We start from the raw sequence: 22,710 nt of genomic DNA, 5'->3' as shown, positions 1-22,710 counted from the left end.
CTGTGAGCATTAGGGTGAAAAGTAATTTCTTCAACAACACAGCAATTAAAGACAAAACAAGCTGGTGCTTGAGGAAATTGAAACAAACAGCTTTTCAACACCTCCAGGGTTCATTGCTAACACAGGAAAGCTACCACAATAGAATTCATACACCTCAAGTAATAAAACTGACATTCTTTAAAAGGTATAGAAAGTTTAATTTCCTTGCAACCTTCTTTTACCTCTGCTCCTCTTCCCTTTCTTAAAGGCCTAACACCTAACATATGGAGCAGTTCAAATCTGGAATAAACAGCAGTTCACATACACAGGACATTTCAGCATCCTGGTATGGCCTGAAGAACATTATTTCCTAATATATATTCATAAGTACCATATCTGGGAGACAAGGAAAACAACTAGCAGCACATATGCTGGGTCTTGTAAAGTCAGGCTAAACTGGCATAAACCAGACCTTCCTAAACTGCTGCCAAGAGCCACCACTGCCCATACACACACCTTTTGAACCTCACTAGAGCCGAAATTCCACAGAGGGATGCCATGTCCAACCTTTCTGCTGTGCTAAAATTAAAACATACCATTGATTCAAACTATAAAATGCCTTTTTTGCATTTTACTGATACCCATAAATGTATCTGTAGTTCTCATTTAAGTAATACAAACGTGTTACTTTGCTGAGATTATTTTTTAAAATATCTATTAAGTACATATACAGGACTGTAATTGAGAGAGTTGTTTCTCTGTTTTCCTTCTCATTGCAGAATTTATTGGAACAGCATTTAGAAAATTAAAAATCCTCCAATTTTTGCCAGCAGCCCAGCAAAAGCCTGATCAACTTATAGTTTTGGCAGCTGAGGATTCAGAATCCATCCTTATGCAGACCTGCAACACCTCGAGCATATTCTCACCTGGATATTCTCCTCAATTTCTATAGCAAACAACGTCTTTGGCAATGCAAAATAATGCTGTATTTGCAAAAGACAAACCCTGCCTTAAAAAAGACTCCAGAGCTCTGATATGACTGAAAAAGCAGACCAGAACTAAGTTCTGCAATTCCAAAGTGAAGGATGCTGAGCCATTTCAAAGCACAGCAGCTTCATTTTTTCAAGCACATCTTTCACTTCAAATCTTCTAAATATGCTTCACTCACAGTGGCAGTCTAACTTGTCAAAAGCTGCATTACTTTTCAGCAATTTAACTCACCAATACCAAAACTAGATAAAAAATTTGCCTAAGTGCTGCTATTTTTGCAGAGATGGAGCAAGCATGCCACAAGAGAAAGTTACCCAGAGACCTACTTAGCAGCAGCTTGCTAGAACAAAATCCTCCAGGACAGGCACTATAAGCAGCTGCTCTGGAAGAATGACAGAACAGTAGTCTGCTAGTAAGGGAACTGGGAAATCTTGCTTCTAGCCTCACACAGCCTCAGCAGCCCCAGCTGCAGGAAAGAGGTTCAGCCTAGAAAATAAAAAACCCATCATCATTAACTTCCAGAACATCCAGGCTTAATCACCTGACAAACAACACGGAACAAAAATCCCTTTTCTCTTCAGTAAAGGTAAGTGTTTTCTTCCAAATACGTGGAAGTATATTGGCATGGTTTTCTCTAATATCTGGGTGCAGAATCAACCCTAAACACAGCACAGAATGTCTGCCAGAGGGAAACACATGGGTTTGCCTTGCCCAGCTTTTAGTCCACTACCACAGATTCATCTTCTAGCACAGCCTAATTCCAGAATGATCTTCAAGTAGTCATATATTAGTAATACATATCATAACTCAGGCTTCAATATAGAGATGACATCAATTCTGTAGCCAAACTGCTTTATTTTCACTGCAGTTTAATATCTTGTAATTTTTCTTGGATTGTCATGTTCATATTTCTTTTTCACTTTCCATCTCATAAAGGAAAAAGTCAAATTTTCAGTGTTTAGTTTGGAGTGAGACAGGACAGTAAAAATAATAAAAATGAAGTATGGGGGCATTAGGTTACAGGAACCTTTTAATGGTTTCCACTTCTGAGGGACTGACATCCAGAACCTCTGACAGAAGACTGATATCCTGACACAGGAAGAGACATTTTGCACATGCAGCACACCTGTTGAGCACATCTTAATGTGAGGAAACATAAGAATTTAGGTTTAACATTTTGCCTGTTCACTATCCACATTCACCACAGTGTCTCTGTCTATACCACTTCCTCATTCAGAAGACCAGAACTCAACATTAACTTTTAGGACTACAGGATTTACAGGCATTTACAGCAGTAACAACTGTATTTTATAAATGCTGACGTCCAACTGAGGACCAGGACAAGCAAAGTTAAAAAAAAAAATAGTAAAAAACGTAAGACTGTACAAGCAAAATATCAAAAACTGGATTTATACTGATCAAAGTCTTGCTCTCACACCACATTACAGAGAAATAGTGCAACCAAGTGCAACAAACAAACATTTAATAACAGCCTGAATTAGCATAACTCCAAATTCCCGTAAGTGTTACAATTACTGAAAGTGAAGACTCGGATTTTAAATGTTTAAACTGCTAAAAGGCATAGGATGAACCACAGCACTCAGGAAATTTTACCACTTAAAAATCTTGCACAGTAGTCTTTTTTGACATTATTGACTTTACCCTTTAATTCCCAGGAGTAATTTAATTTCTTCTTCTCCTTCTACAAACAAAGTCTTAATACCTTGAAATTCCAGCTTTTGTTTTTTAAAATAAAATTATAAAAGCATTAGCACAATATTTGTAATTTGTCACGTTTCAAAAACACAACCTCTTTTGTACTTTCAGGTCTCTATAACAAATTCCTTTTCAGTTCCCTTGAGAATCCAGGCATGTTTCCACCCCACTGCATGCCAGAGTGTCTTATTCTCTTGACAGTCAACAGAAGACAAATTTTCCTCTCCGGCCTGCTGAACATTAGCTTTCAGAACAGCTTATACAGCCAGTGTCACAGCACAGCTTACTGTCCTTTGAACTGTCTACAGCTGTAGCAGGAGTGCTGGGCTCTGCACCAAATTGTCACCACTCCTGTTGCTGGTATCTACAATAAAACATTGAAGGTTTCTTTGCCTGTTACTCCACTGACCCGCTGCCCGCTTCCCTAACCCTGCAGGCAGCTCTGACCCACTGAGACTCAGGTTCTGCAGCAAGGAGAGCTCATTCCTTTAGCACTCACTGGATTACACAGTTCATCTCTCTAAGGAACCATGCAGGTGTTCTGTGAGGCCTGAAATGGGCAGCAGCTTTCAGAAAAGCCAAGTGTTACAAAGCAATGATCACCTTCTGCAAGACTCCTCTTTCTCAGGCTGATTAAATCTTCTTCCCTGTCTTTAGCCTGAAACATCTCCATGTACTGAAGCCAAATCTTCTATTCTTTTTAATGTAATCTATAATTCACAATACATTTCAAACAAATCTATGTGAACTATGACACGCATCATTCACTTTGTACTGGCTGGGAATAAGCAAACTGCAAATTTGTATCTGAAAATACAAAAGAGCAAAATGGAGAAATTGGATTTTTATTTTTTGGTGGTATCCAAAGAAATGCAGCATCACGACACAAAAATTCAAGCTAGGTTAACCTGCATCCTAAGAAGTCAAACAAGTCTGAATACAGAATACATTCAGTAGTTGAAACTTAATGCCTGTTTTGACCCAACACCAGCAAAGTTGTTTAACTTCTACATACTGCACTGCATCCAGTACTATCCAGCGAGAGCTTATTGTTAGTATTAAAAGATTTTTGAAATATAATCAGAAATCATGCAAAATACAAAAGGCATTTTAAAATGCCCATCTCATTTCTAGTCGAAACACTAGAAACTCACTATGTAAAATCCAGGTATAAAGAATGCAGACCAACAGTCCGGGAGTTTTGTGGAACCTGTAAATAATCAGTGATGAGTCCTCTCTGAAACTATAAAACTTTACTGACAAAGTAACAGAAAGCAGAGCATGCTAATAAAGTGAAAACAAAAAAAGCCAAAATGTTTAAATCGGGTCTCAGTTAAACAGTGACAAATGGTGGGGAGGAAAGTCCCAGTTAACCTGACAGCATCAGGTAAAGGATGACAAGCTTACATATGTAACTCCTTCTGGTTCTTTCATTCAAGTATTTAACCAAATTTTTATATGTCCTGGTTTAGGACAAATTTGGGAGGAAACTTCCCAAGGGTTCCTCTAGAAAGCAGATACAATCATCATAAAATCACCCTAGGGCATTACACCAGGTTCATATACAAAGCTCAGTATTTTTAATAATTAGGTAGACACTAAAATTTTTAAGGTTTATAAGATTTGTTCTTTTCTCTCTAGAACAATTCTGCCCCCCTCAAAGGACTGTGTATCAGCACCGAATACACAACAGTGTTATTTGTTAGAAAAAGACATGCAAAGCACGTCACACTTTCACTGGCAACACACAACATAGCAACTTCTGCACTAAGCAAGAGCAAAGGTCCAGCTAACACAGCAACCAGAAGTGATGTCTAAGGAAAAATCAAAACTGAATGGGTACTATGGAGTTATCCTTCCCTGAATGCCCTCTCAGCCTCTGCAAAGGATGGCTGTAACCCTTAGAGCTGCTGGCATCCTCCTGCACTCCTTCTATCTTGAGGCAAGCTCAGCCCCCCAAATAAAAAAGCAAAAAAAAATCCCCCACGAGCAATTCTGTTTCATGATTACTCTTCAGGTAAGTTTACTTAAAACAAAAATGCTGCTCTAGAGTTTCACTGCAGCCCTTAACCTCATATAGGATCATACTGAAAATGCAAGACCAACAAAATATGTAATTGGAAAATACTCTAACCACTGAATTCCAATCCTCTACAATTGCAGGATTCATTATCCTATTTTTGTTTATAAACTCCACCTTAAAACCACGGAGTTTGCTACTGTTCCTCAGTACAGAGCAGGGAGGGTAGCTCTGGTGTGTTTTGGTAGGCTGGGTTGCTAAGGAAAGCCACTGAAAGCACTCCCTGCTAAATCAAGTTTCTAAACTTAGGAACGCTACACCGTATGTTTGAGCTACAAGGTGGAATCAAAACCCAGACTGCCTCCCCAGCTAAATTAACTGCTATCCTCATCCTTAAATATCAGTCTTACTATTTTCACTCTATAAGCTAACAAAAAGTACTTTAGAGGAAAAAAAAAGTCCTCAAAAATGACAGAAGGTAATGTTCAACAAAATCCCCACCCAGTAATATCACTTTGTTATGAAACAGAGAAATTATTTTCATTATTTATTGAAAAGATTTTACAAACACCTAAGAAGATTTTTAAATTTGCAGGCACAGCTTTTAATGCTTGTATTCACACAAATCACATTTGGACAGCCTATCTTCCAGCTGGAGTATCTATCCCATGACTGAGCTTAGCACCTCTTATCCAAGAAGCTATTTTAGAAAAAGCAGAGTAAGTGTACTTAAATCAAACCTGCAGAAGGACAGGCTGCTACTGAAACTGCATCCTCTGAGGAAAATTCACGTGCTTATGTTACTGGGTTGGCACACACAGCATCTGCACAGTGGAACATCCAGCAAGTTGCAATCTCCTGGGCTTGCAGTGTCTCTCAAGAACTGTTTTAGAATTTTCATCAGAAAGTGAATTTAATACCAAAATACACCATCCACAGCACTGGGAGATTTATGTTCATCCACAAACAGATGCACACTGCCTGGCAGACACACCAGTCTGCAACACATTGAAGTCCACACACAGCAAAAATGAAAATGAAGCCCCTCAAGTGGAATTCCAGCAAACAATTAAATGAGCACCCAAGGCTGGCCTGTACCTTTTTTCCAACACAGTATTACATGTTTTAATATTTTAGTCAAAACACACCTGGATATTTGACAGTCCTGTTGATCCTTTGATTTGTGTTCATAGCCATATGTATTCAGTCACTTGTCTCACCACACAAGTTTTTACAACTCAGCAAAGCCAAGGGAAAAGAAATACTGCTAATATGCAAGAAATTAGGAGTTTAAAACCAACATTTCATCTTTGGCGGAAAATAAAGGAAAAATAATGACGAGGTTTCAGGATGTTGACGTCTTTTAAGACATCAGTAGTAAGTACAAAAATACAAAACACTAAACAAAAATTAAAAGCTCAGTCAGTTTGCAATGCTTCCCTTCACCCTACTAAAATTCCATCAGGCCCTGCTTCCAGGAAGAATCTCCTAAGATTCCACTTCCTGCAGACACAGACACTTTCTCTCATGTCATGACTGCAAACCATCACTGATACAGTCTTTTCAAAGAGCTGTCTTGAAATGCTCTGCATCAAAACATTCTTCAGGCTCTGTTAAAAAGTTTTTTCTATCTTAAAAAAGCAAGCAAAGTAAGTGATCATAAATTCTAAAAAACATAAATCCTCTTTCTCAATTAAGCTCTTTTAGAAAGAATATTAGAAACTAAAGTTTCTGCTTTGTCCCATGTTTTGGGAAGTTTAACATTTGGCCATATATGCCTCAAATGATAATCCATTCAATTTCTCTGCTTCTAATGTAAGTTCACTTATTTGCAAAAATAAAATATTCATGTTTGGAGAGGAGTTCTTGAGTTTTCTGAGAGACTATACTTCAGTTTTCAGAGAAGCAGTTACAAAACTAGCCCTTCAGTGGAAGCACAGACTGTGAACAAACTACTATCTTGAGTCCACACAAGAGATTTTCAAAAATGCCATCATTTCACCTCTAGAATGGCCAGTCAAGTGTGCAGTGCTGACCTGAATGATGTAACCTTGCTTCTGTACACAGCCACTGCTTGCTTCCAGCACCACTCGCATGCAGATGTTCCACCCCCACCTGAAACCAGCCCTTACGTAAAGGCAGCTCTGCCCCTCAAATGAACAATGGGTAAGTAGGTGAGTGATTAACATTCAGTATCTTCTTGGCCTTGGAGGAGAAATGTTCCAGCTTTTGAATTATTGGGTGTTTGATAGACAGGATGCAGAGGTAGCAAGAGTGAAAAAAGAGGAGTTGGATACATTTTCCGTCTTATAAATGCAACACAGAACTGTCACCTCTGCTGTTACTGATTATGATCAATGTTGAAGATAACCCAAGCATTTGGGGATCTCTTGAATATTCTTTACCCCTAGTTCAACTATTACAAACACACTATGTTCTTTCACTTCGCCACTTAGCAGCAAAAATAGCCACCATAAATCAATAGCATTTTAATTAATGACGGCAGTAGGCAGTGTCACCTCATAGAGATACTGCCTACAATTAATCATAATATTACACATGTAAGAGTCTTTTAAGACTGAGCAGTTTATAACTGATACTTAGCTCACCATTTCTGCATTTTAATCTGCATCTACTGTTCCACTTTGTGTATTTGTACAGTCCATAGCTGGAACTGTGATAATCAGATCATACCCATAGATCTTAGTTGTCGTTTATGACAAAGGAAAGATGAAAAAAACTTTTTACATCTCAGCAACCCCTTTTACCTACACGCGGTTTCACAGCAATTTCAAAGATTTCCAATTTTTAAGACTTAAATATTGTTAATCAGTAGGCAATTACAACTGATTAATTACTTTTCTCTAATTTTCAAAATTCTGTCTTTTATACGTCCAAGAACAACCAAGTCACTCTACACCTGCTTTATCATCAATAAAAGAGAAATAAAGGCCTCTGGAGAGACCTATCTGACATCTTGAAAATTTTCTTATAATCAGATACAGACCTCTGGAGATGTGTATACTGACCATAAACTCCAACTAACTTATACCTATATGTTTAAATTTAAGTTCAGCAGATTCTAGCTCTCAGGAGAAACCAGTCACCTAGTGCCCAAAATTCAACTTTGTAATAATTCTGTAAATGAAAAGAAATTTCTGTATCTTCTAAGACAACTGCCTGAATTGCCAACAAACACTGAGTGAGTCAGTTGTCTAAAATCTAGCTCCAAGAAATCTTGCCTATGGCAATGCCAATTATCTGACTGCTCCTAAGCAGAGTCTTCCTTCAGCTGAATTTCTCTTGGAGAGGTTAATCTTGGTGCCCATGCAGGGAATAATATATGCAGCCAAGTCACTGTCAGCTCTGAAACTCTCAGCAGATTTTATAACAGATGCTAGTAATTTTTTTAGAAGTTCCACCACAGAATATTTACTATGTGTATTAATTAAAATCTAACAGCTGTGGCCCAAATTATTCCTTGACAACTTTAAGCATGTAAAAAGCAGCAGTGTAGTTAATGACCTTGTAACTGTAGGTTCTCATTATACAGAGGAAAAGGACCTCCTACAAAGAGCTCTGTTCACCCCTTCCCATTCAGCAAAGGCAGGAGACAGGGAGAGACCTTCATCTCTGGAATGAGGTGCCCCAGTCTGGTATCTAAATTTCAGTTTGCTACAGGAAATGTGACTGTGTGTGCTAACTGGCAGCAGATTCTTTTACAGGTTTTACTGTTGTGCTGTTCCAGGCCTGAATCCCAGCCCTGTACAGCTACCAGATATTTTCAGCAGCCTTAGATCTGTACTCAGCTTTTAATCACATGTAATAACTTTCTTGCAAAAGGCATCACTTGAGTTAGAAGAATGCAGTCATGACAGTTAAAATGAAATCAACCCCCTTGAGTAAAATACCACAGTTATTTTCAGAGATCTGCATAAATAGCAGCTAATTTGCAACTATATCTTCCCAGCTTAAAAAAGTTTTTTCAAGAATTTGATAAAGTCTTTCCCATGTACAACTAGGCTCTGAGAAGAAAAAAACCCAAGTATTTTATTTCTTTTCAACATCACGGGGCTGAAGTCAGGTCCTCTGCCCTTGTTGTCATATATGCTTTGATGTCATATATTTACCTGATATAGTCCTGACTGCTCAGCGTATTTGAGAAATCAGTAGGACATGAATGCTAAGCTGCCAAACTTTTCATTTTTTAAAAATACAGTAAAGATGTCTCTTTTAACTGGACAGTTGAAGATTGTATTGGGTGTGTGCAGCAAGGTTTTGGGAGCAGGTAGAGAGTTAGGGCCACAGGGGGAAACTGCCAGAAGCTTTCCCTGTAGAGTTATTTCCCTATTTCCCTCCCAACAGAGCCAAGGGCAGCCAGCTCCAAGATGGACTTGCTGCTGGACAAGGCCGAGCCCAGGAGCAACAAAAGCAACACCTCTCAACAAAAGGGATAATTTACTTCAGAAGGAAAAAAAATATTGCACAGAAGTGATTCTGTCCAGGGAAAAGTGAGAACATGAGAGAAAACAACTCTGCAAACACCAAGGTCAGTGAAGAAGGAGGGGAAGATGTGCTCCAGGTCCCAGAGGTGAGAGTCCTCTGCAGTCCGTGGAGGAGGAGGTAGTGAATCAGGAACAAGGTGCAACCAAGGAAGGAGGGGGAAGGTGTTTCTAATATTTGTTTTAATTTTCATTATCCTACTCTGATTTGATTGGTAAAAATCTCAGTTGATTTCTCCAATTCAAGTCGTTTTGCCTGTGCTGGTACCTGGTGAGTGATGTCTCTCCCTGTCCTTATTTAAACTCTCAAACTCTTAAATTTCATTTTTCTCCCCACCCAGCTGAGGAGGGGAGTGATAGAACACCTTTGGTGGGCATTTGGCATCCAGCCACAGTCAAACCACAACAATTGAAATTAACTTGTAAACTATGTTGGGGGGAAAAAGGGTTTTAATGCATTTATTTAAATTGTCACAAGCTCATATATTTACTCTTTTAAAACAGAGACATCTCAAATCCCTTGCCATTGACTAATCTGGACTACTTCAAGTTGAGAGTTTTTTTCTATTTTACTTCCTCAGTGGGAGATCACAATATACATTGCCTTCTCCACTGGAACATGAAAGACAGGAATGTTATTTCCATGTGGCTGACAATGCAAACAACCACAGTAGCAGAAAGCAGAGCTGGAGTTCGTAACTTTGCTGGAAAAGAAAAGAAAACTAGAACAAATGAAAACACTCAAGACAACTGGGGTTGACAAAAAGAAAAACCATTTCCCCAAGCACTGCAAATCTCCAGCAAGAAAGCAAGTGACCTTCTAAGTTCTTACATGTTAAAACTAAACTAGAATCTTATGTGTTACGTGGGAATCAAGAATCAGAACTTAACAGCAAAGGAAATTCCAGAGTGATTTGTCAGAGCTTAAAACCCATTAATTTTAGGAACACTGATGAACTAATCTTCTCTCTCTGGAAAGTGGATACATTCTACTGCTCTCCAATAAATTGAGCCTACAGTTTATCAGCTTGTTTCCTGAGGACAGAGATATGAATCGAGCTTACTCCAGTTGAGGATAAATGCTCTACAGCTGCAATCACTTGCATTCCTTTAGCAGAGCTCACTTAAAGCACAAATACCTCCAGTTCTTACACTAAAAAAAGTTCTACAAAATATCTGCTATATATTCTACATCCCAAATACCAAAGTCACTCGAATGAAGGTGCAAGTTTAGGTGTCTCCCACCAGAGCCAATAGACTGTCTTCCAGTATCCCTTCAAGTGTTCCTATTGCCCATTTCCCTTGCTGAATGCTTTTAATATCATCTCAAATTTTCCCTTAGTCCTCGATGGTCCTGTCTACACTTATTCCCAAATAAGAACTGCCACCTACAATTTTCTGCCACTCCTGAACCATATCCAGAACACCACTGTGCAGAGCCTCTCCCCAAACCCAACAGAGGTCAAGCACTTTGTCAGATTTACTGTCATGGTGTTAATACAACAGACTTCCTCACTGGCTGTGCCAGAAAACCAAAGAGTTCAGCATAAAGGCAGTAGGCAGACCAGTAACAACCTGATTACACTGGATACAAATCACTGAACACTGAAATATTGTTTAAAATAACACTTTTATAATTCCTCATCTCTCAAATAGGAAAATTAAAATACACGTTATTATATGAAAACTTTATTTGTAAACTAAGCAACCTCCAAATCAGATCTACTGTGAGGCTGTCACTATGGTTCTGTGTGTAAGGGATTACCTTAACAAACCAACAAGAAAAAACTTCAGGAGGGCTTTTCTTTAGGTAAATCAAAAGTAAAAAAATGAACAGATTGGTAACATTTTGGTTATTCACTTGAATACACCAAAGACAGGACACAAGAGAAAGAAATGTCAACCATAATTGAAAAACTTTCAAACACAAAGGACTTGAAAAACAATTGTTGGCAAGTATGTTTTCTGTTATCTATGTTAAGACCTGAAAACAACACAAGCATATACTATATGCAACTTTCTAAAAAGCTTATACATAGCTAAATGTAGCAGAAAATTAATTCCCATTATAAACACTTACACGAACATGACAGAAGTAAGTGATTTTATCAAATGACCATGGACAGTTTAGGCACACTCACATCAACACTGTACTCATACTTAGCACACCCTTAAGAGAAAAAAGAAATCCAAACCCTTTCAAAAGCGCAAATATCTTCCCTAAAATATAAACCAATTTAAAGATTACCATAAATAACTAGCAAACAAGAAATCACTACAATTTAATCTAATATATCAATCTCTACTGAATATTCTCTGAACACATACAAGTCAGATGACTGAACACTGGTTTTCTGTTCCCCCCATGAAACACTCTCTTATCATTTCCTGGCTGCCATTTGATATTTAACTGGCAGAGGGTGGGTGGGTGGAAAAGCGTTCTTTTTCTAGTTCAAGTATTTTAGGAGAAAGTCATTGAGTGAGGAACACCACATTTTAAGATATAAATTTAGTTTGCACCATAAAATGTATTACTAGACTAAGGCAACTTCCTAGCCACACACAAGAGAGAATTTAGCATTTTGGTTCAACAATTAGCAAGATGAATCAACAGCCTGTGGGAGGAGGGAAGACTTGTCTCAAAACAAACTACAATTTTTCAAAATTCTGGACCAGCAAGCTTACTGCATTAGGAAATATTAATAAATGAAGACATTTCTTCATTTGAAGTATCGCTACATTCATTACATTAACATTCAGCTTGAAACATGCAGAGAGCTCAAACACGCTAAATACCAAGAAGTCCAGAGAGTTTGCCCTGTAAGCCTGCACAAAAACTCACAGCTCAGAGCAAGTCTTCTAAAACTCTTCCCTGCAGAAAAAAAAAAAAAAACAAACCACAGGAGCTCTTGTCGAGCTCTTGGATACGAAGCTGTAAACTTATTCACTGGTCTAGAGTATGCTCTGTGAAGAAGGGCATCTGAGAAACCACAGACACGGGAGTTTTTTTCTATCAAGCTATGCAGAGCTGAAATAAGGCATGAAGAATCACACAGTACAAAGAAGCAGTAATAATGCTTAAATATAAAGCAAACTGGGAGTTCCCTGAGGTGGGAATTTCCATTTCAGTTCTCCCCGCAAAGTTTTCCTCCACACAATTAATTTGTTTTTAGTAAGCTATTTTTAAAAAGATCACCTACAAACTTTAAGAACAGAATTGTGGATCATAACACTGCATAATTAATTCAAATCAGAGCAATCAAGGTTTCACAGCTACCTTCATGCTTCAGCATAGCCTGCATTTACTTTAAGGAATGAAACAGGAAGACATGGCATTCTTAGACATTCACCTTCTTCCCACCTTCCTGCTAAGGACTGACAACGACAGAATACAAGACGATGGATTGTCAATACATGTAATTTTACATTCTCTGTTGCATCTCTCAAAATTTTCTCAGAGGAAACTATTTCAGTCTGCAAGGATAATTCACTGAGCCAGTATCTAACTAAAGGAATGCAAACAGAGGTTATGAAAACAATAGTGTAGTCTGTACCAGACCCAACAGAAGTTTTCACATAAACAGATGCCAAAAGTTATGCAACTTCCATTGCAAATATGAATCTCTCAGGTTAAAATCCTGCAATTGAACTAATGTAAACCCGACCCATGCTGCTATACGATAAGGACAGCCAAATGACAATGCAATTCTTGTCTGTCATATGACAGTTATTTTCAGCCAAGTAAAACTAGTTTCTTGTTTCTAGTATAGTAACAGCTTCATGGTACATAAAGCCAGACTGAAAACCATTAGTCCTGTTTCAGAGTTTCAGCTCTTAAGGAGAATTTTGCAGTCACGTCAGGGTGTAGCAGACAAAACTTTGTGCGATGACTCATTATATGAGAACGTTGGTCTTACAAAGGTTATTTATATAACAGGAGTTCCACTGGAAAAATTGTGGTTTTTAATGCTTGCTGCACAGAATTTTTAATACTATCTATTTAGCTGACAGGCATCCAAATAATTAAAAGGTGTCACTACCTCCAACAAAACACCTCACTAAATACAGACTTTTTATTTGTTTTTTCTTGCTAGTACACTTAATATTTAAGCAAATACTTGCATTTCATGCAGAAAAGATTTCTTACCATTTGTAAGCCATAAATGGAAAGCTAACTTAAAAGACAGCTTAAAACAAAAAGGAAAATGATAGAACAAATCAGGTAAGAAGAGATTTCTGGAGTTCATCCAATCCAACCACGCACTAAAAACACAGTCAGCTTCTTAAGCTGAGTCAAAACACTGAGAGTTTATATGCTTGTTGATTAGATATGTTAACATATCTGTTAAAATGTTATAAGTAAGATATGCAAATTGATATTATAAATAGCTCCCATTCAAACTTCCCCACTAAGATAGCCCAGCAGCATTATTTGCCACCCTTTTTCCAAGAACAGCCTCTTTGTGCAGGCCATTGCTCCATCTCACTTCAAACCTGAGCACAGGCTTCCGCCACCTCCCTTCTGTAGGCACTGGCACTTGTGTGGTCTCACAGTAAACTCATGACACTCATGCAGCTCAACACCCAACTTGGCAGGAAACTCACAATTAGCTGGCCAAGTAAATTCTAGTGTTGGCACAAGGTGGCACTGGGAAAGTGCAGTTGGATGCAGAACATCCTTTTTTGTCAGGAGAATGTATTATGCACATTTACTTCATTTTGAAACTGCAGAATCAGTCCTTACACTAACCCCTCGATCCTCCCTACCTCAAGCATGAATGCAGGAATACAGAGCAGAGCCTACAAATAAAATTTAAATTATCCTAAATAAGGACCAAGTAGAAAGAAGCTTTAAAATTCTTGCTGCTGCTCAAATTTTTAACTGTATCACAGGAAGTACACAGACAACAAAACGAAGCCAACCAAACAACCAACAAAACCTGTGCCATTTAAAATGAAAGGAAATAAAAACTCCACCAATGTAAAGACTAAAAGACTGGTACATGAAGCTTGGTAAAGCTGTTGGGAATAAAATACTAGAAGTAGATTGGGGATGGGGATCAAATGATGTGCAAGAAAGCTTAGGAACACCTCTTTTCCTCCCTCTCCCAGGCACTCCATTCATGGGATTCAAGAAGAGATGGGACACAGCTTCTTACCTGAACTCTGACATTAGGATGGAAATTTTATGGCCTTTATAAAGGAACAAGGGATCAAAAAGTACCCTGAAAAGCTGAGGTAAATGGAAGAGACTTCCCAAGACTAGTATGCTGGTTTAACACAGACCCCTAAAGCCAGGAAATGATTCCTAATTCTTGAACCTCACTTTTGTAACAAGGTCTCTACAAAGCAACTTAAATCTGAATTAATTCCAGTCAATGGAGTAGAAGCCTGCTATCAGATATGTCTCTAGCTGATGGGCCAAGTTTGTACAACTCCTCTTTCCACTCCTGATCATCCATCCATTGTGCTAAGAATCAGCTAAGAAACAGAGAAAATGTGGCATATGCCAGAAAAGAAACCCAACAAATTCAAGTCAGCTATTTCCAAAAAGTAAATAAACATCTTTAATTACACAATCATCTTTTCCTACTTGCCCCAACAGAACTTATGAGAGGTCAACGCCTCCTCAAAAGAGTTAAGACTGTCTAAGAAATGAAAGTGCAGATCCTTCTTTTTTTCTTTTCCCCTACAAAACAAGAAAAGCATTTAGTGCATGGCAGATGGAACCAAAGAAGGGTCCTGGATCAGTTCATGCTGTCTTGGATAACTACAAAGTCTCTCAAACACACAAATCTGGCTATTGGTTTTGGAAATTTCATACACTTTCAGCAAATTCTTGGTTTGATTCCTCCCTCTTGTTTCTCATCAAAAATTTTCTTTCTCAACTTCACAGAATCCCCTGCTCATTCAACTGAAAGAAGTCTTACCCAGAATCAAAGTGTCGTATGATCTAAAAGTTATACAAATGATAAAGTCTCAGACTTCTCTAAACAGTTCAGCTTCAGAATTTACTGAATTTCAAACAATTGTTTCAAATAAAAGGACTTCTCCTATTCTTATCAAAACATTGTTTCCCCAATGTTATTCACATCTGATTCTATGTTGAACACACCAGCTCTGTATATCCTTTATTTTCATTAAGTGTTCACAAACAGCAGCCAAAGATAAGGATTGAATTTTCTTCTTTGAAGTGGTACAGTATTTACCCTGAATGTGGCAAAGCAGCCCCACACATCCCACATTTGAAATTCTGCTGCCCTTTCAAGCTTGGTACACAACCCTTAGAACCTGGCCCCTGCTTGGCCCCAGGAAAGCTCCAAAGCTGCTGCAAGGGTGTCCATTCTCCTCTTCCTTAGGAAAGGGTAGTACCAGATTTAATTTATATTGTCCAAGAGTAGAGAAAAGCAAAGGCAAAGATACCATAGGTCACACAACTCTGTATCTAAACTAGCAATGTCTCATACCAAATCTACTATTTCTGTAGTACCTCCAGAAGAATCATTTCCTTTTACTGATTTCCTTTTATGTACATATCGGAACATATCAAATCTGTGGTATAGATAAATTCATAATCATTAGCTTTTGCTTTCAGAACCTTATATACAGTTATGAGACTCTGACAAACTCATTTCAGACACTACAGAGGATATTTAGAAATTAGCATTCTTTTAAAACTTGCTATTATTTGAAAGAAAGGCGTTTTTTTAAAAAAAAACAACATTCAATAACTGTATATGGCCAGCAAAGCTCTAAGTAAGTTATGCCAAAGGCATTTTCAGCAACTAGAGAAATAGTGATGAACTTATAAATGGGAGATAAATAATCTGGTTTTTATAAAGTTTAAGTCAAAGAACTTTATTTTACCAGAAACAACATGCCACCTCTTCTTTCATTTTGAAGAAAAAGAACAGGACACCAAAGAATTGTTTTGAACACTTGACATGTATAAAACAAGCTTTCATTACTATAAACTGTAACAAAAATGTTTTGACAATAATCCTGATTCAACTTTATTTCCCAGAAAGCTCTCATGTTAAAAATAAATTTAAAAAATCTTAGATTGCATACCCCACCACACTATGATATGCCAACAATGTAAAAAAGCAGTTGTAATTTAAAGTGAGAAGAATCTTGTAAAAGAGGCAGAAAAGGTTGACTGTTATCCTAGATTCCTTTTTCTTCCATAAAACCTCAGTCTCTATAGACAAGATATTTCTGACTCCTGCATTTTCAAATATGGTTAAAGATGGGCCAGTCCTTATATGCAAAGGTACTTAGGCATGGAAATAATGCTAGCAGACTAAAATGTAAAATAAAAAATACCAAACAAGCAAACAAAAACAACTAAAGAGACCTGTGCAAATCTTCCTTAGTTATTCAGCCAAACTGCATATCTAAAGAACATTTACAGTAATCCCAAAATTCAGCAGTAATTTTTATATAATAATAATTTGTTAGACGAAAAAAGAATGTATTATACATATATATTAGGAAAGCCTCTGTCACCTACAAAGAGTTCAAGAGGTGCACTAACACTTTCAGGCTGATGTTTTTCTTTAGTAGTTTGATACCATGTTCATAAACATCAAGTCAACATGTGAGTTTCTACCATAAATATTTTGAAAAGCGATCTTTATATATGAATCACATAGTGAGGCTCACCACATTCCTCGGTGAGGAAGGTGTTTTGGGACAGACATCATCTCAGCACAGCTTTAACAGAGTCAGTCTGAAAACTCTGAGAAACACAGAGATAGGATCAATTGTTCAATATATTTTTTTCCCATTGTCTCCATTCCCAAACCCATCACTTACATTTCTCTTAACTAAGGGGTACACTTAGGATATCACTCAAGTTACCTAAATTTCAAGAAGTAATACTGAACCAAATTCAACTTCTTCCTTTAAGAAGAAAGCCCAACCATAAAAACACATTCAACCCACAATACATATATTTGCATTTTCATATACTATGAATCAGCTAGAGCAGAACGCAGTTTAAAATGAAAAATCAGGCAGAAGAAGGACACAGAGTTCAGTTGGTAAGTACTCACACTTTACTACTCTGTTCTTACTCACACCCCTTCATCCTTTCCAGATACCGGCTGTACATGGGAGTAATTTTTCTTATATACCACCCATTGGTAAATTCCATCTAACAGGCTCAACTAAGTTGGAGAATGGATCAGAACAATGTGTAACAATGTCTCAGTGTCTTCAAATTTCATATGCTGTAAAAAAACCCTCCTACAGTTCCTACAGCTGCAGCAGGAACAGCAGGAACCAGAGGTATAAGGAGGAGAGGAACATCTTTTTCTTCTAGAGCAAATAACACACACTGTACTGCAGAAGTCCACCTGTTTATCAAGTTTACTGAGTACATGACATCCATCAACAGGGATTCTGGGGAGATTCCTGTCCTGAACCATCTAAGATCTAGTTAGCAAGTCTGATTCTGTACAATCAAGAAATCTTCACATCAAATACACACAAGAGCATGACCACCTTAACGCTCTCTGCAAATGTCACTGAGTACAGGTGGGATCCTGCAGTTAGAGCTATGGAACCACTTCCCTTCCACAAACACTGCTCTGCCTTTCCAATACTGTAAAAACCAAATTCTTTGTTGCTCTAACCACGTAATTGGACATGATCTCCTTTCTCTAGGTGTAGCAGTGGTACAGCAGTTCAGTGCTGACCCACCATACTCACAGTCTGCTAAAACTTCACACAGCTTCCCCTGAGAACGAAGACCTACCAGATTTCTTTACAACAGTACTCCAAATAAGTTTCATTAAAAAGGTGATGACACCTATTTTGATTTAGGCAGGTTTTTTCCTTTTTCTTAGCAGATGAGAAAATAAAACAAGAGAAAAAAAAATCACTTCAAACTAGAGTAGAAACTTAAGCAAGTGTGTAGGACCCAAAAGAGCACAGCACATTTGTAATTAATATTCTAGCATGTCACTACTTTTACTACAATCACATACAGCATTTCAGTTTCTGTAGAATACACACTTAGTATTATAAAAAAATGTCTAAATCTGTTTTCAGAACCAATTCTTTAAAAATGCTAAGATTTGTTCCTATTTTGGTCACCTGCTGACTGTTGACAGACTGCACAGAGATAAAGCTCATGGTACCAGGCCAAATTTAAATTTAATCTGCGGAAAACAAATTCAGCGTGGCTTTTTATCTGTATATTGAAGAAAACAGGAGCCAAAGTTCCACTAATCCAAAAACATGTTGAACATAATACGTCGGCATGTTATGAAAGTGGCACTGAGCAACAAGAACCACTGCTAAAATGGAAAAATTAGATTAACTTTTTCGGCTGATCTGAGAAAGAACAGAGCAAATTTGTTATACTTCTTAGATTATTGAATTCCATTATCGTTTTTAAAATAAAAGGCAATGTGATACCTGGCCTTTAAAAACTTAAGAGTCCTGGTTTCCTACCTTTGCTCCTCTATGTAGTGATACTTAAATTGCCACTTTCCTTATATACACGTTTGTGTCTAAATTACATTTATTCCAGTATAAAATACATCTGGTGCATAAAAATGCTGCAAATAAAGGGGAAATGTCATTCTCTAAAGATCTTTCCATTTTTTAAAATGTCTTCAAATAAAGACAATTTTGATCTCTATTCTTTCTCATTGTAAGTTCTGCTGCCTAGTTCTAAATTATTTGGAAAAGCACCCACCTCTGCTCCCTCCTACCCCATGTAATCCATGACATCTTTCAAGCACACAGCACAGCTAGAACTACACGTTAGCAAGTCTATGAGTAGAGATCTTACTTTCTTAAGATGCAGCATTTTTCAGTGCATACTCATTTGTAGTTAATTGTGTGTTGACATTTTAAGTAACAACTTGTATTCATGTTGAATTAATTCATTTTACACGAACAGTACAGAATATTCCTGATATATAACCACCTGCTCACTGAAGAAGTAAATCTAATTTAGGAAACTAATAATTAACATTACAAATTGTATCTAGTGAGGTGGCACAACAGTATCATTTTCAAACTGCAACTGAGCATATTGCCAGCTGAAAAACATTTTCCTGAAATAATCACTTTTTTAAAAGTAAATAACTCAATGCCTTATTACTGAGCATTTAATATGAACCACTAAAGCAACAGACAATACCAAGGTGTGTGGGGGAAAGGGAATCACACCTAACACACAAAGCTAAAGCTCTTCTCCAATCAAGGGCACAGGAAGACACCACACGTCAAATAAATCTTTGAGATACCACATAATTTCAGTTGGAAAATGTTTATTACACCTCAGTATCAGTCCCAGAAGAGTACAAAGTTTCTTAAATTTAAAACACAGCATTGTTCTACTTGGGCAATTTAAAATTTATTTCCATAATCCGAATATACTTCAGTTTAGAGTTCACACTGAGATGGATCAAGTTGATCCCGATTAGAGATGTCAAGTTTCATCCAGCAGCTGTTATTTCAAATATGAGTGAAATTCATGAATCTCCAGGAAAATACACAGAATGCAGAAGGAAGAACAGCAGCAGTTTTTCAAGATGCATTACAGAAGCAGCATAAGACTCATATAAACCTTAAGGACTATGACAGCAGACACTGCAGACCACTTTTGATTTACGTGAGTCTTCAGTTTCCAGAAGTCTTCTGTTTCACAGATTACATGTATTCTGGAAGCTACTTTTATTTGAAAGTAGGATGCTTCCAGAACATAGCAAATACATCAGCAGAAAGAAAAGAACCCAGACCTTTAAAATTTAAGATCATGGATAAAGAGGGAGGAAAAATAACAAAAGAAATCTACAGCCAAAAAAAAATCTACAGCATTTGCCAACTGGTGTGTTTTGGGAAACCCTGCATATTGACCAGCTGCTTTCTCACGATGCCATGGGATATATGCAGGTGCTTGCAGCCAGCACTCAATTTTTTTTGCCTCTGACTTCAATCGGGAGGCCCCTTTCTAAATCTTTACTTATTTGGACAACTCCATACAGAAATTAATTGCCATTTTATCAAAGGTAACGAATTGCGACTTCAAATAGAACTTACACACAGCACTAAGCTTGAATATCTACGGCTTAGTTACCAGCAGACTGTTACTATATACAAGCCTCCACTACAAATCTAGCTTCAATTAATTCATTTTAAATGCATCATCAGAAAATTCCACTATACTGCTGTGTGATTACAGGAAATACCACACAACACACAGGTAATGTAAGAACTATTAACTACATTATTTGAGACTCACATCTCTGCTTCAAGAGGTCCTGTAAAATCTCCTGTACACTGTACTCACTTTTATCATGATCTTCCACCAGAACTTTGGCAAAAGATATGATGAAAGAGGAGTAAAAACTCCAGTCTCACACCTTCCCACTCCATTCTCTCCTATAACTTCCTTAGTAGAGCTAGGACAGGTCACATCAGGTATTGCAATCTGATCACATGAAAACAGCTACTTGCACTCTTATCTCAATACTGCTGGATGCACAGTCACTGCAGAGCCCCTAGGAGAGATGTGGGTGACTACAGGTCAGGAGCAGAGAGCAGACAATAAAGGAATGGCACACAAAGAACCAGCAGAGACCCTCAAGGCTTCGGCTGTGGGCACTGAGAGAGCAGCAGGCTCTGCACAGCGCATCACGGGGGCAGAGCAGGGCACAGGGAGGCCTGGATGCACACTGGCATCCACATCAGAAACATCATTAATCCTCCTAAGGAGAAGTTACAAACAAAATACTCAACTTTGAAGCCGGATTTAAGGGGAAAATAAAAAAAATTAAAAAAAAAAAAAGTAAGTAACATTAGTTCTGAAGACCTAGTAGAAAGCCTAAAACTTTCAAAGGAAGATTGGAGAAAGCCCTTTGAAAAACCCACCACATCAACGCACAAATAACACACCACTACAAGCCACCACAGCCCTTGTACCTCAGTCCTCATGTCACATTCCTGAAGCCACTCAGAAACACCACCTCACGTCTGGTTCATGCCCCATTTGGTAACACTCTTCTGAGAAATCTAACCGCATTGAGCGCCCGATTCTATTTCCCTCTCATCTCAACTTTGTAAGGAGCGGCCCAAGAGGCGTTCTGCTGAGAGCCCGCGCTAGAACCAAGCCGTGCGCGTCACTGGCACCTGAGGGCAAAGAAACCCAAAGCCTGCAGTAAAGTTTATGTCTGCGAGGGGAACCCCGGCCACGGCAGGCTCGGGCTGTCACCGCCGTCAGCGCCGCGGAGCGGGCGGCGGGGACACGGCCAGGCCACCCTGGCGAAGGGAGAACGGGAGGGAAGGGACGGCTCCCGGCGCTGCACCGTCTCGGAAGAGGCTGGCGAACCGGGACAAGCAGCCGTGGGGCGCGGGAGATGCAATGCCCTCAGCCCTCCCGCCAGGCCGGCTGTGGGGCTCCGGCCTCCGGCCTGTGGCGCAGCCCCGCGGGCCGGGGCGGGGGCACGGCGGCGGGGCCGGGTGTCACGCAGGTCCCGGGGAGCTAACAGGCCCCGGCCCGCCGGGCGCGGGTGCCCGCGGCAGCGCCGAAGGGTGTTGGCCACTCACCCACGCAGGCAGATCCGCGGAGGAGACGCTGAGCCGCACCGCCTCCTCCTCGTCCTCCAGGAAGGCGAGCGCCCGGCCCAGGCGGGAGCTCTTGCCGCCGCGGTGCCTGCGGATCCAGAAGAGCCCGCACAGGGCGATGAGCACCCAGCTGAAGCTCAGCCCCAGGTAGCCCAGCACATACACGGGGAAGATCAGCACGAAGCTCCTCGCAAACTGCGACACCAATCCCGTCACGTCCACGCTCAGCAGCGGTGAAGGCGACTCCGGCGCGGGGTCCGCAGCCGCCGCGTTCTCCGCGGCGGGATCCGCGGCGGACCCCGCGCCGGGGGGCTGCTTCGCGGCTGCCCCGCTCATGCTACCGCAGCGGCGGCTCCTACTGCTGCTGCTGCTCCTCCCGCTCGCTGCTCCTCCTCCTGGGGCGCTGGCTGCGAGCGGGCAGGGGGCAGGGCGGCGGCGGCGCCTCCTCGCATCCCGCGCCCGGCCCCGCTCCCCGCGCTCCGGCACCACCCGCCGCCGCTTCCGGGCTCGGCCGGCCCAGCTCCGAGCGCCGCTGCCGCCGGGAGGAGGCGGCTCGGCCCCGGCCGCCGCTATTGGCGCCCGGCCGCCGCACGAACGCCTCTGCTCGCCGCCTCCCCCGCCCCGGGCAGCCTCTTCCCCTCCCCTCGGCCGCTCGCTCATCCCTCCCTCGCAGGCCTGCCCGGGAAGCGCGGGTTGGCTCTGCCGCCGGGAGCCGCGTCCGCTCGGGCCCCCCGCCCGGCCGCGCTCGGGGCCATCGCTGCGCGGCCTCCGGGAACGCGGCAAGAGCAGCGCGGCTCTTTTTGACTTTGCCACCGCCACGAAAGGGGCTCTTGGCGGGTGGCAGGAGCAGGACGAGCGTGCCGAGGCGCTTGTGCGCTTCCTCACGGGCAAACCACACCGTGTCCCCTTCTCTTCAGT

The 22,710-nt window shown here is 40.1% G+C and overlaps 1 protein-coding gene across 2 annotated transcripts in view; it reads right to left on the bottom strand.

Moving 5' to 3' along the window:
* The window catches only part of ESYT2 (extended synaptotagmin 2), an 80,136-nt gene extending 57,631 nt beyond the window's left edge, over window positions 1-22,505 (bottom strand). The window contains exon 1 of one of the 2 annotated variants that reach the window (XM_063415730.1): window positions 21,775-22,505. In XM_063415730.1, the coding sequence (XP_063271800.1) occupies window positions 21,775-22,452 (678 nt within the window). In that variant the 5' untranslated portion in view covers window positions 22,453-22,505. The remainder of the gene's footprint in view (window positions 1-21,774) is intronic. The other variant, XM_063415740.1, reaches the window with a different exon arrangement.
* Between the last annotated feature and the right edge of the window lie 205 nt (window positions 22,506-22,710).

Source organism: Prinia subflava, chromosome 1, assembly GCF_021018805.1.
Source record: "Prinia subflava isolate CZ2003 ecotype Zambia chromosome 1, Cam_Psub_1.2, whole genome shotgun sequence".
NCBI classification, from domain to species: domain Eukaryota; kingdom Metazoa; phylum Chordata; class Aves; order Passeriformes; family Cisticolidae; genus Prinia; species Prinia subflava.
Note: the sequence above shows the minus strand (reverse complement) of the source record. Positions and strands in the feature narration are given on the sequence as shown.